Below are 12726 nucleotides of genomic sequence, written 5' to 3'. Positions count from 1 at the left end.
GACGCTGACTGTGTTAAATCTCAGCAGCAGCAGCTCCAGACGCCAGATACACACACACACACACACACACACACACACACACACACACACACACACACACACACACACACACACACACACACACACACACACACACATCCCTCTTCACTCTCCTTGTTTCAGCTCAGATGGACTCCGGCCTGATTTATAGAAAGAAAAGCCCTCAGACTTGGTGTAGTCATGGTGATATCTCTCTCTACTTCACTCTCTCACACTCTCTCACACTCTCTCACACACACACACACACACACACACACACACACACACACACACACACACACACACACACACACACACTGAACATGCCTCCTCCATCCACTGCATTCCACCAGTCTCCGTGTGTGTCAGAAACACACACACACTCCGACTCCCGGCGAGGTGACGGCTGTCACGCTGTTTTCCTCTGAGTCAGCAGAAGCTGGAGGAAGAGGAGAGTGATGGAGAGGCTGAGAGGAGGGAGAGATGGGGGGGTGATGGGGGGGAATTAAGAGAAAATTAGAATTTGAAGTGAGCTGAACGTTGAACGTTTCACCAATAAAAAATAAAGCCTCAGCAAATAAACACGTGTGTGGAGCTGGAGAGAGAAGGAGGAACGGTGGACGTTCAGATCAGAGGGGCGTTTAAAAGTGTTTAAGAGGTCATAATAACGGATAAATAACTAATAAAGGTTTTTATTAGTGGATGTGGACTCAAATATGTAGTTTAGTTGGTTTAACTGTTAGAATCATGTTCAGTTCAGTGGAAAAGTCTCAGGCTGCTTCCCGAGTGCTCCGGGTTCGTGATGATGATGTCACAGCTGAACTACGAGATTTTAGACGTTCAGAAACATTAAACGTGAGAAAATAGTCAAAAATGAAAGTACTTGGTCGTGGAAAAGAATAACAAACAATGTCTTCTCCTAGCACTCATCACTGACCTCCTCCTCCTCCTGGTTCATCTCCTCCTCCTTCATCCCTGCATCTCCTCTGCTGCTCATTAATCCTCCCATAATCTGGACTTCTCTTCCTCTCTTCCTCTCCGGCTCGCCAGCTCTGCTTCCTGCCTCCGACCCTCAGAGAAGAGCCGGTCTCTTCCTCCTCCTCCGTCTCTCAGAGCTGCAGACTCCTCTCCTCCACCTGCCTGGCCTCCCTTCTCCCCCTTTCTCCCCCGTCGCTCTGATCGGCCCAGCCGAGCATTTACAGTCCACTTCTATTTCAGCCATGTCATAAATAAAGTTCTGGTCAACACAAACATTTAAACACAAAGATTTCCTAAAACTGCTTTCCGTTACACAAGAATAATAAACTGTCCCACTTTTACTCCTGGAGCGGTTGAACCAACAACACCTGAACCTTTTCCTGAGTGTTCCTGGCACATAAACCTGCGGTAAGTTCTTCATCGGGAACCTTCTCCACCACGTCTGCTGCCTGCTGGATAAAAGGAGAGATTTGAATGTTTTATTCTATGTTTCTTTTTTTCAGACAATGTCAAAGACCATGTCTGGAAAAAAAGAAACATAGAATATCAATCTGAAGACATAATGAACACAATACAACTATTTGAATGTTTTATTTGTACTGGACCAAGACTTCAGCTAAAGTTGACGCTTAACGACTTCACAAGAACACAAGTCCAGATGCCTTTCATCAGCTGGCTCCTTCCTGGACCGTGAAAACCCAAGAAAAGATCCCACGATGCTCAGAACTAAATGATTCTGCAGCAAAAGACGTCCAGTCCCTCAGAGCTGAGCTCAGATTTAATTTTAATTCATATTTTTAATTAAATGTCCAACGCAGATGTTTGCAGGGAAGGACAAACCCTGCTACAGCTCTATTTGGGGTATACCTTTCATAGAAAATAAACATGAATATAATTCATAAGCGTATCATCATCCGCTCTGCAGAGGTGATTGGCTGCAATCTTCCATCTCTCCAGGACCTGCAGCCTCCAGGACCCTGAAGGTGCAGGAAAGATGCCGGCCGACCCCTCTCACCCCGGACACAAACTGTTCCAGACTCTTCCCTCTGGCAGGAGGCTGCGCTCCATCAGGACCAAAACCTCACGCCACAAAAACAGTTTTTTCCCGTCTGCAGCCGTCCTCATCAACAAGGCCCCGGTGCCCCCTCTCCCCCGTCTACCACGGACTGCCTCCCATCCCACTCTACGTTACATTAACGTAAAGACTCCAATCCTGACCTAATGCGTCACATTAACGCACATCCTAAGTCACTTTTGTACAGACTCATATCAGGCACTTTAAAAACCTCATATTGTACATTTCTGTTTATACATTTTATCTCTTATATATTGGCTTTTATATTTGTATTGTATTGCACCAATCACCACAACAAATTCCTTGTGTGTGTTTAACAAACTTGGCAATAAACCCTTTTCTGATTCTGATTCTAAAGAGTGAGAATTAACCAGAAAATCTGTTAGAAATAAAATGAAACACGTCTAAATGTCTCATCTTGCCTCTTCCTCTCAACCAAAAGCCAAAATAAAACACAGCGACACTCAAAGATTCACAAGAATCTGAAAGATTCGTTAATCAATCAGGATGATCAGAGAAAAGTGGCGTCATAGCAACAGGCTGGATGTGGCGCGGGCACGCGCACCGCTCTAATAGTGACCTCCAACCACGCACGCGCACGCGCGCCCTGCTTCAATCCCACGCTCGTTCACGGACACTTAGGGACGTGTTTGAAGTGGCAGCGACCCCCCCCCCCCCACCCCCACCCCCACCCACGGGCCCTGGGGGGGTGTCACATCAACACCAGCGCGGTGGCATCTCCATCCCGACACGTGGACGCACTTATGGGTGTCATGCAGAGTTTACCCCACAGATAAACTGGGGTGGATGCTCACCTCACCTCGCTGCGCTGCTGCATCCGTCCGTGCGTCCGCGTGATCAAACCCACGCAGCATATGCGTGATGGAGGAGATGATGAGAGCTGATTCCAGCCGACGTCCCGCTGGAAACCTCCTCCGCTCCTCCCGGAAAAACTCTACAGGAGGAAAAATAACCAGGAAAAATGTGAAAACAAACAAAAAAAGACACACAAGGTGGGAATTAAATCTGATGACGCAACGACAGAATAAAAAAAAAGGATTGCGCATTAATTAACGCGCAGTAATAACAATAATAATAATTATTATTATTATTAGAATAATAAACCACACGATTTTGTTGTATTTTTGCCAATTTTACTAACATGTAATGTTAGTTATTCAGTCAAATTTATTGAGAATTTCGTTTCTTTTTAACACATCATAACTTGTAAATCCCAGTTTTTACACCTGAGACTAATCAGTGACGCGCGCAGGTGAAGGTTTAAACCAAACCATTGTGGGGTTTCAGGAAAATAAAATCATTTAAGCAGCTCGACTGTTCGAGGCAAAGTTCGGCCTAAAATAGACCAGCAGCGGTTTTTTTTTTCTTTTTCTGACAGTCCGACCTAAATAATTGAATAACAGGAAGCCAGTTTGTGTTGGTTGTTGTCTCCAGAATAAACACGCGCTCCGCGGCAATGAGAGCAGCAGCAGCCCGACACGTTTGGGACAGGACTTTTTATTAAACATTATGAAAACAAGATTCTCAACAACGTTCCACTTTGTAGGGTTTCACTTGTTGACACATCAGGACACGATCATTGAATAAATATAGAAATTATATGTACAGATATACACTTACAGCACTGTGCAGAAGTTTGCTGAAATTCACTTTCAAGATGCTGCTTTTAATTAAGAAAATATGGAGTTTAAAAAAAAACGAAAAAAGGGAAGAGAAATTATTTAACGTCTTAATTTAAAAAGGTTGCGTTTATATTGTTTGTTGGAAATAATAATTGTTTTTATTATATATTTTTTTTACTTTAATTTTTCCTCAATTATGACACAAATTTTTAAAAAGCGAATAATAGTCTCTGGTCTCGGAGCGCGTCGCCTGTGCCTTGTTTATTACACATTTGTGGTCTGCAGGCCGATTTTTCGGACACTTCTGCAAAAATATTGCACATATCGCAGGGGTTTGTTCTGGACAGAAAAATGCACCGAGTTGCTCCGAGAAACAATGAGCTGAGCCTCAGATTCCTGACCATCTGAAGCGGCTTTAAGACGCCGGGCTGCAGAAAACCCCGCAGGCCCGACGGGAGAAAGAAAGGGAAGAAAAATAAAAAGAAACAAAGTTCTTAATCATCAGATCGGTGCATAGAGTTTTAGCAGCGAATGCAGTCCTTGTCCAAATTTACATCCACGTTTTCAACCAGATCACAGGGTTTAAAAACGGAACTGTCGTCCAGTTTGATGTCTTCTCTCAGTGCAACAGCCTTCATGACAGGTTCATAGGAGCAGGATATCATAGACAATTTGCATGCTGTAACATACAAACATTTGTATTAAGACATTTCGAATAATCCAAGCAACAAAAGCTTTTAAAAAGAGAGAAAATAAACACAGTACGCTGTTTTTTTTCTTCCTCTCTACACATTTTATGTACACGTGGAAATAAATACAGTCTAAAATCTGGCTCAGTTCATCTCTTTTTTTGTCGTTTTTTTCTTTTTTAAAACAATAGAAAAAGAATTGATTGAAAATAGCAGTTAAAGACCAGTTTTCGCTGTGGAGCAGATTGTTTTTTTTTTTGCATTTTAGTCCGCAATGTTTGCACCTTTTCCGAGGGGCTGGGAGGGGGGTTGTTTTTCTGGCTTTTACGCAATTCACCCAGGCCTTACCGGCCAGAGGAGGAGGAGGAGGAGGAGGAGGAAGAGGACCGTGCTTTCCTTACATGTAGAAGGATGGATTCTGGGGGGGATGGCGGGAGGGGAGGGGACGGGGTACCATACATGTCCTGCATGCAGGGTTGCATATAAGGAAGGGGGTGGGGGGGGGGGGGGGGGTTAGTACACTTGCATTATTGAAAGCGCGTCCTTCTTGAACACAAACAGTCTTTTTGAGCTTTCTGGAGCTCGGAGAGTTCAGTTCCAGTTCACTCAGTCTCAGGCTTTAAAAAAATCCTCCTCTGCCTCGTTTTTAAGACAAAAATCAGTGCTTCCTCTCAGTTAAGACAGTCTGTAAGACTTCTGACAGGAGAAAGAAAGTGATCCCAGTTGTGAGTCGCACCAGTTCAGCCGCCGGTATAAGACTCGCAGACGTTTTACGCACACCAAAGTGTCCACCGTCGAGGGGAAAAGCTGTAAACAAAACACAAAAAAAAGGAACCTGGGTGGAGGCGAGGAGGAGGTGGTCCGGGCATGGAGGGGGGGGGGGGGGGGGGGGAATCAGTCAGTCCGAGTCTCTCACATGAAGAAGTCGGGGTTGGCCTGCTTCCCGGCCGGGTCCCGTGCGCCCCCGCCGAAGCCGCGGCCGGCCAGCTTCTCGTACTTCTCCTTGTACAGGTCTCGCTCCTTGGCGAGGCGCGCCACGTCCTGCTTCAGCTGCTCCACCTGGTTCTGCAGGCTGCACTTCTCCGTCTCCAGCATGTGCCTCTGCTGCACCCGCTTGAAGCGGCACGACTGCGCGTACCCGCGGTTCTTGAGCGTGCGCCGCTTCTGCTTGAGGCGGATCACCTCCTCCTTGCTGAAGCCGCGCAGCTGCCGGTTCAGCTCCCGCACCGTCATGCTGACCAGCTGCTCGTCCGAGAAGCGGTCCTCCAGGCGGACGTGGTGCCCGTGGCCGTGGCCGTGGTGGTGGTGGTGGTGCCCGTGGTGGTGGTGGTGCGGGTGCGGGTGCGCCCCCCCCGAGGCCGCAGACAGGTCCTCCCCGTGCACGTACTGCTGCCCGCGGAAGCCCTCGTAGGCCTGGTGGTGGTGGTGGTGGTGCGCGTTCCCGATCAGGGCCTCCACCGCGTCCTCGGGCGTCAGCTGCAGCGCCTCCGGGTTGATGTGGTGCTGGTAGCTGGGGATCCAGTACAGGTCCTCCAGCTGCGGCTTCCCCCCGCTGCCTCCGTGGTTGTTGTTTCCGCTGCTGGTGGTGCTGGTTCCCCCCCCGGAGCCTCCGCCGGGGGGCGCGCCCCCCTGGCCCGGCTGCGCGCCCGGGCTCGGCGCGCAGAAGCTGGGCGAGGACGGCACGGAGGAGCACGGGGTGCTGATGGGCGTGGAGGACAGGGACCCGGACGGGAGGCGGTGGCAGTAGCGCTCGGCCTCCGGCGGCTCCTTCTTCACCTCGAACTTCATCAGGTCGAAGTCGTTGACGTACTCGATGGCCAGCGGGCTGCTGGGCAGCTCCGCGCTCATGGCGAGGTCTGCGGCCATGTCAGTCCATGCGCCGACTCCCCTCACACCCAGGCCGGCCGCGGGACGCCCTCTCGGATACAGGTTGCGAGGAGGGACCCGAGCCTGCACGGGGTATATATATATAGGCGCACGCACACGCCCCCGGTGCGTGCGTGCAGGGGGCTGTGGGAGGGGAACCTTAATATATTAAGGCTGCTCGGTCCTGAGAAGACTTCTATATATAGGGACGTGGATGTGCATGTAAATTAACTTGTCCACCTGCCAGCTCCGCTCGCCCGCTCTTGTTGACAACTTATTCCAGGTCAGATCTGATCCCAGGAGCCCCCGCGGCGCGGATGAAACTCGAGCCCGCTGGATTTGGACAAGCCGTCTTGTCCTCGCTTCACCTCTGCAAGCGCACTAGTCCCTGCACTCAGAGGAAACAGCTCCCCTCGGTGCCTGGTGAAGATATTCCCAGCATCCCGGAGGTCACGGGCTGCAGGGCCCGCAGTGGAAGTTCGTGCAGGCGCGTCGTGCGTAAAGCTGCGCGTAAAGCTGCGCCGGTAGTTCCTGCAGGAATCCCGGCGAGGATGGAAGCGTCTCTCTCAAAGTTCATCTGAATGTGAGGTGAACTTGCAGGTCTGATGCTGGTCCCCCAGTGTCCCCCCCTCTCTCCGGGTCGGCCGGTGACCCCACTGCCGGGATGTGTGTGTGTGAAACCCACACTGCAGGAGGTGATAAATTCCGGTTTGTTTTGTCTCTGACTGCCTTGTTTCTGCCTCTGAGAGCCTCACGGTGAAACCACGCAGTGTCACGGAGGCGCTGGGAGGCAGGCACTTATAAGAGCAGCTGCCCCCCACCCCCACCCCCTCTTCCAGACCCTCCCACTCCGAGGGGCGGCGGGCCAATGGGAGGAGCCCACGGCCGCGCACTCATGCTCCTATAGAAGCCTCTGCCCGGCCGAGCAGAGAACAGGTGCGGCAGATCCCCCCTCTAGTGACGGAGCAGCCGAGCTGCACGGAGGGAGATGCACGGACGGAGATGCACGGAGGGAGATGCACGGAGGGAGATGCACGGAGGGAGATGCACGGAGGAGGGAGATGCACGGAGGAGGAGAGTTTCCTGCAGAAACACTTCACATCCCCGCGGCGGTGCACGCACGCTCCGGGGACTCACGAGTCTAATTAGGAGCATTTACGCAAAATAAAGTTAAGTCTGCAGCAGACTATTGACGTTTTAATGTGAAGCAATATATCAACAACAATAATAATAATAATAATAATAATAATAATAATAATAATAATAATAATAATAATAATAATAATAATAATAATAATTCTACTCTTCGTCGCTGTTTTGTTGCTTTTGCTAAATACATAATACTTGACTCGGTTATGTTTGGAAGTATTTGGATAATAACCGTTTTTTCACGATTTTATACTCCACAAAACAATCAAAGTGTAATAAAGTGTTAACTTTTAGCTGTAGTTTAAGATATTTCACAGAAACGTGGCATTTGATATTCAGGAATTACAAACATTTGAGGAAAAATACATGTTTTTTCAGTGGCTTTTCAAATAATTGGGCAAAGTGACGACTGGAAATATGACTACGAGATAAGATCTTGTCTGGTCACCGACCTGAACCCTGGAGCTGGTGGACATCCCTGGACCCCGAATGTCCCACCTGGAGACGCTTTTCCAGACCGAGAAGCTGCTCTATTGGGGTCAAGAATAGTCCATTTCTTTGCCTTCAAAAAGTCCTGAACGCATGTTTTAGTTCTGCTCTAGGAGGCTTCATCAGTTTATTAACGTTGATGAATGTGATGAGATTTTAGACCTGGACACCTCAGAGCTCATGCCTCCACCTGGTCAGCATCAACTCCAGACCTGGGTCAGATCTTTACAGTTAATCCTCCAAATACTGTGAAACTGCTGATTTTCACGTTAAATAATAATTGGAGGAACATTTACACCCATCTGCTAAACACAGACAGGTGATGAAGAAGTCAAACATGTAGAGATCGATAATAATACGCTGGAAGATTAAAAAAATGTTTCAATTCAGACTGTCGGAGCTGCTCATCAAAATAAAAGTTTTGTTGAAATTAACAAAACAAGTCAAGGTAAGAAATAAACTAACAAATGTGCTTTTAACCGGATTAAAAACGGACTTTTAAACGCTCCAATCCTTAAAAGAAAAGGAAAGAAAAGGATCCCGATGGCGCTAACGGCACCATGTCATCCATCCATCACTGATGGATTAAAGGCCGCGCTCCCTGCTGACAAAAATCAATGCGCATTTCCGCGCGTCCGCGAGAGCGTCCGCGGGGCCGCGCGGAGCCGCATGCGTGTTAAGTGTGATTGGAGGGTCCCAGCGGTTTTCATTGGCAATTAACCACAAATTGCATCCAGACTCATCTCACAGGATCGACAAATAATTAAGCCCCGCCGCCGCGTCCGTCTCCATTCTGGACACATCTGCCCTCTCGAGGGGGGTGGGGGTGTGGGGGGGGGGGGGGGGGGTAACACCCATCACCATCAGGTGTGTCCGTGTCTCGGGAGGGGGGCGGGGGAACAGGATGTCAATACTGCTGATAAGCAGAGGTTATGCTGATGCATCGAACTCCCCATCAGAGCCATCAGAGCCCCAACAGGGCGAGAGGGCTTTTCCACTGGAGCGGTTCCAGTGCTGGTTTGGTGCTGGTTTGGTGCTGGTTTGGTACTAGTTTGGTGCTGGTTTGGTGCTGGTCGGTGCTGGTTTGGTGCTGGTTTGGTACTAGTTTGGTGCTGGTTTGGTGCTGGTCGGTGCTGGTGTGGTGCTGGTTTGGTACTAGTTTGGTGCTGGTTTGGTGCTGGTCGGTGCTGGTCTGGTGCTGGTTTGGTACTAGTTTGGTGCTGGTTTGGTGCTGGTCGGTGCTGGTCGGTGCTGGTTTGGTACTAGTTTGGTGCTGGTTTGGTGCTAGTTTGATGCTGGTTTGGTGCTGGTCGGTGCTGGTCTGGTGCTGGTTTGGTACTAGTTTGGTGCTGGTTTGGTGCTAGTTTGGTGCTAGTTTGGTGCTAGTAGTCCATTTTAGTGACTTTGTATTTTATGTTATTTATTATTCATCTTAAGTTTTGTATAGATTTCTCTAAAATTTTACACTTTTTAGGCATTTTTTACTTTCTTTTAATCTTTTAGTTTTTAGCTCCAGTGTTTCCTCAGGGGGGTCGTCCACACTGGGAGGTGTGTCTGTTCCGCCCATGGGGGTGTCGTCATGGGGGTTCCTCAGGCCTGGGTAGCTGGGGGTGGGACTCCACCTTCTGTGTGGGGTCTGTCCTGGTCTGTCCGGGTTGGGGGGGTCTCTGTGGCGATGCTCCCTGTGGTCGTGGTCGGTGGAGCCTCTCGGTGTGGACGGCCACCCATAGGTAGTGTTTTCCTCACCTGGATCGTTAGTGCTAAGCCATGTCACCAGTCCACTTATTGTGTGTGTGGGCGTGTGAGTGTATGCACATGTGTATGAGTGTGAGTGAGGGTGTGTGTATGCGTGGGGGGTGGGGGGTGGGGTCGTATGGGATGTTTTAAATTGTACTTTTGATTGTTATTTTATTTTGTATGTAAAGCACCATGAGTTGCATTAACACTGCATGAGTTGGTGCTATATAAATAAATAAAGTTTAAGTTTAAGTTTAGTTTGGTGCCGGTCTGGTGCTGGTTTGGTGCTGGTCTGGTGCTGGTTTGGTGCTAGTTTGGTGCTGGTTTGGTACTAGTTTGGTACTAGTTTGGTGCTGGTTTGGTGCTGGTTTGGTGCTGGTTTGGTGCTAGTTTGGTGCTGGTTTGGTGCTAGTTTGGTGCTGGTTTGGTGCTGGTTTGGTACTAGTTTGGTGCTGGTTTGATGCGGGTTTGGTGCTAGTTTGGTGCTGGTTTGGTACTAGTTTGGTGCTGGTTTGGTGCTGGTTTGGTACTAGTTTGGTGCTGGTTTGGTGCTAGTTTGGTGCTAGTTTGGTGCTGGCAGCTGACTCGGCACCAGGGTTCTCATTTATCAAAGAGTGCGTAGAATTCATACTAAAAGTGTACGTGCGCTCAAAAGCCGAAAATGGCGTGCGCACCAAAAAATCTTGATTTATATAACTGCATGCACGCACATCTGCACGCAATGTTCTCTTTATAAATCAAAGTCCAGCTGGAAGGTTGCGCAGGTGAATTTGCCTCAAAGCCCGCCCTCTACACACCCACTTTCTACCATGAATGGTCAATGCAAACTACATGATGACTGTCTTTGCATATAAATGAGCCTGCTGAGCATGCGCAGTGGCTTCCTGCAGTCTGTTTCTGCTGCGCGTCAGGATGAATGAGACATGTGTCGAGCCAGGCCACCATGCCACTAAATTTCATGGAGACCGAGATTGAGATGTTGTGGATGAGGTGGAGGCAGGAAAACCACATTATTTGGTGGTCACAGTAGTGGCATCACTAACAGAAAGAAAGCGAGTGAGTGGCAGCACGTCGTTGCTGCGCTAAACACCGTGAGTGCCACGGACAGATCTGTGGCAGAAATAAAAAATAAGTGGTGTGATTTGAAGGTGGAGGCCAAGAGGAGAGTGGCCCGACACTTATTTGTTATGTCTTCAGTCACTCTACAGTTGGAAGCCGTGGGTGACGAGGAGGTTCCTGGCACGGTGTGTCCTGCACCGCGGCTGCAGCAGCACCAGCAGCACCAGAGCGTCCCAAACGCATGGCCCACCTGGAAGTGGCCATATCCTGACTGACGCTGTGCTTCACACACAGAGGGACACGATCAGCGCTATTATATTATGAGTCTGATATGTGATGACATTAAAAGTATGACATGAATCTGGCTTAATTTCACCACCTCACCATCTGCGTCGCCAGTTCCCCATATCTTCAAAATGTTAGTGCGTTAGGATCAAAGTTTGCGTAAAGATACGCACATTTTCCCATTAAGTTTTTTTTTTTTAAATCCCAACCTTTGCGTAGAAGGTGGCGTGCGCATCAAGCCCTGTTTTGTGCGCACGCAAGCTTTATAAATGAGGCCCCAGGTCTTTGCTTTTCCACTCAAGCGGTTCCAGTGCTAGTCTGGTGCTAGTTTGGTGCTGGTTTGGTACTAGTTTGGTACTGGTTTGGTGCTAGTTTGGTGCTGGTTTGGTGATAGTTTGGTGCTGGTCTGGGGCTAGCAGCTGACTCAGCACCAGTTCTTTGCTTTTCCACTGCAGGATGCAAGGAAAGCACCTGCTCGCTGCCAGGAAAACTGGTGCTGCTGACCCCTAAAAGCTACTGGGGCTACAAGAAAGAACTGCTTTCTAATGAGCTGGGGGCTGGTAACCAACCTGACCAACTAGAACAATGCAACTGGCATATTTAAACAACTGCTGGAACTTTAGTTAGTAAGATGAGTGCGACAGAAGGAAAAAATAAGGTAAATCCAAAGGCGTGAACCGTACGAAACCAACTCTGGAGCAGCTGCAGCCAGGAATGGCTATGGCACCATTGAACAGTAACATGGACCAAATACCAAATACCTTAAAAAAGCTCAAGAAAGAACACAAGGACCAGAAGACAGACCTCGGGCGGAGAGGTAGCGGTCCACCTCGTAAGACACCAATGTGTTGGGGAACAGGGACATTAGGGGGCTCCGTTGCTCGTTGGGGGCTAGTGCCTCAGTTGGCGCCAGGAAAGCACCAACTCAGTGCTAATGTCAGCTAATGTCAATGTGGCAGGTTGGAGGATTGGGCGTGGTCTGCAGGGAGCAGCACACAGATGGCGCCTGGTTCGGCTGATTGGGCACACCTGTGCCCAATCAAGCTCTCCACCCTGTCTGGCTATTTGAACAGCGGCTGCACACCAGCAAGCGGTTCTGCTGGGAGGAATGACGCAGAGCTGAGTGCTGATCTGTGTCTGGTGGAATAAAGGTGAAGAATTTCTGCACTAAACCCCGTGTCCTCTGTCCTGTCAGTCCACCCCAGTAGCACAAGAGTGCTAGTTACATCTCACCAACATGGACCAAATCTGTCCAAAAGTCCCGATATCAGATTTCACTGAGGCAGCGCTGCTGGACCTGAAGCGAAGACTGGCGGAGCTCTGATGGAGCAGCGGCCGCCCATTAAAGACCTAAACCACTAGGCTGTCGTCGCCGGCAGGTCCTACAGTCACCTGCTGGCTCAAGGTCCAGGTACCTAAAAGGGTCCTGGTAAGGCTCGTCCCCGGGACATTGGTCCAGTACGTTCTTTACCAGTGGAAATTGTGAACAGGAGGCGTCCCAGACTCAGCTGGCCAGGACGCATCCTGACACAACCCTTGACATGTGTTCAGACCTTATATTGGCACCATTGACATCAGTCCTCCCTATGGCCAAGTTCCCAAACTACAAAATTTCTTTTAATTGACGTCTATATCAGTAAATAGTTGAATTCCTCTCAAACAGAACTTCTTTGGGGCCTCAGGTCGGCCCTTCAGTCTGCGCCCGATCCATCACCAGGTGGAGCAGTGGGTGTCTGAA

The 12726-nt window shown here is 49.3% G+C and overlaps 1 protein-coding gene across 1 annotated transcript; it reads right to left on the bottom strand.

The window, feature by feature from the left end:
* Positions 1 to 5284: 5284 nt before the first annotated feature.
* On the bottom strand, positions 5285 to 7025 carry mafaa (MAF bZIP transcription factor Aa). Its single transcript, XM_061738842.1, has one exon. The coding sequence runs from the start codon at positions 6267 to 6269 to the stop codon at positions 5316 to 5318; it is 954 nt and encodes a 317-aa protein (XP_061594826.1). The 5' UTR covers positions 6270 to 7025; the 3' UTR covers positions 5285 to 5315.
* Between the last annotated feature and the right edge of the window lie 5701 nt (positions 7026 to 12726).

This window comes from Cololabis saira, chromosome 13 (genome assembly GCF_033807715.1).
Source record: "Cololabis saira isolate AMF1-May2022 chromosome 13, fColSai1.1, whole genome shotgun sequence".
Classification (NCBI taxonomy): Eukaryota; Metazoa; Chordata; class Actinopteri; order Beloniformes; family Belonidae; genus Cololabis; species Cololabis saira.
Note: the sequence above shows the minus strand (reverse complement) of the source record. Positions and strands in the feature narration are given on the sequence as shown.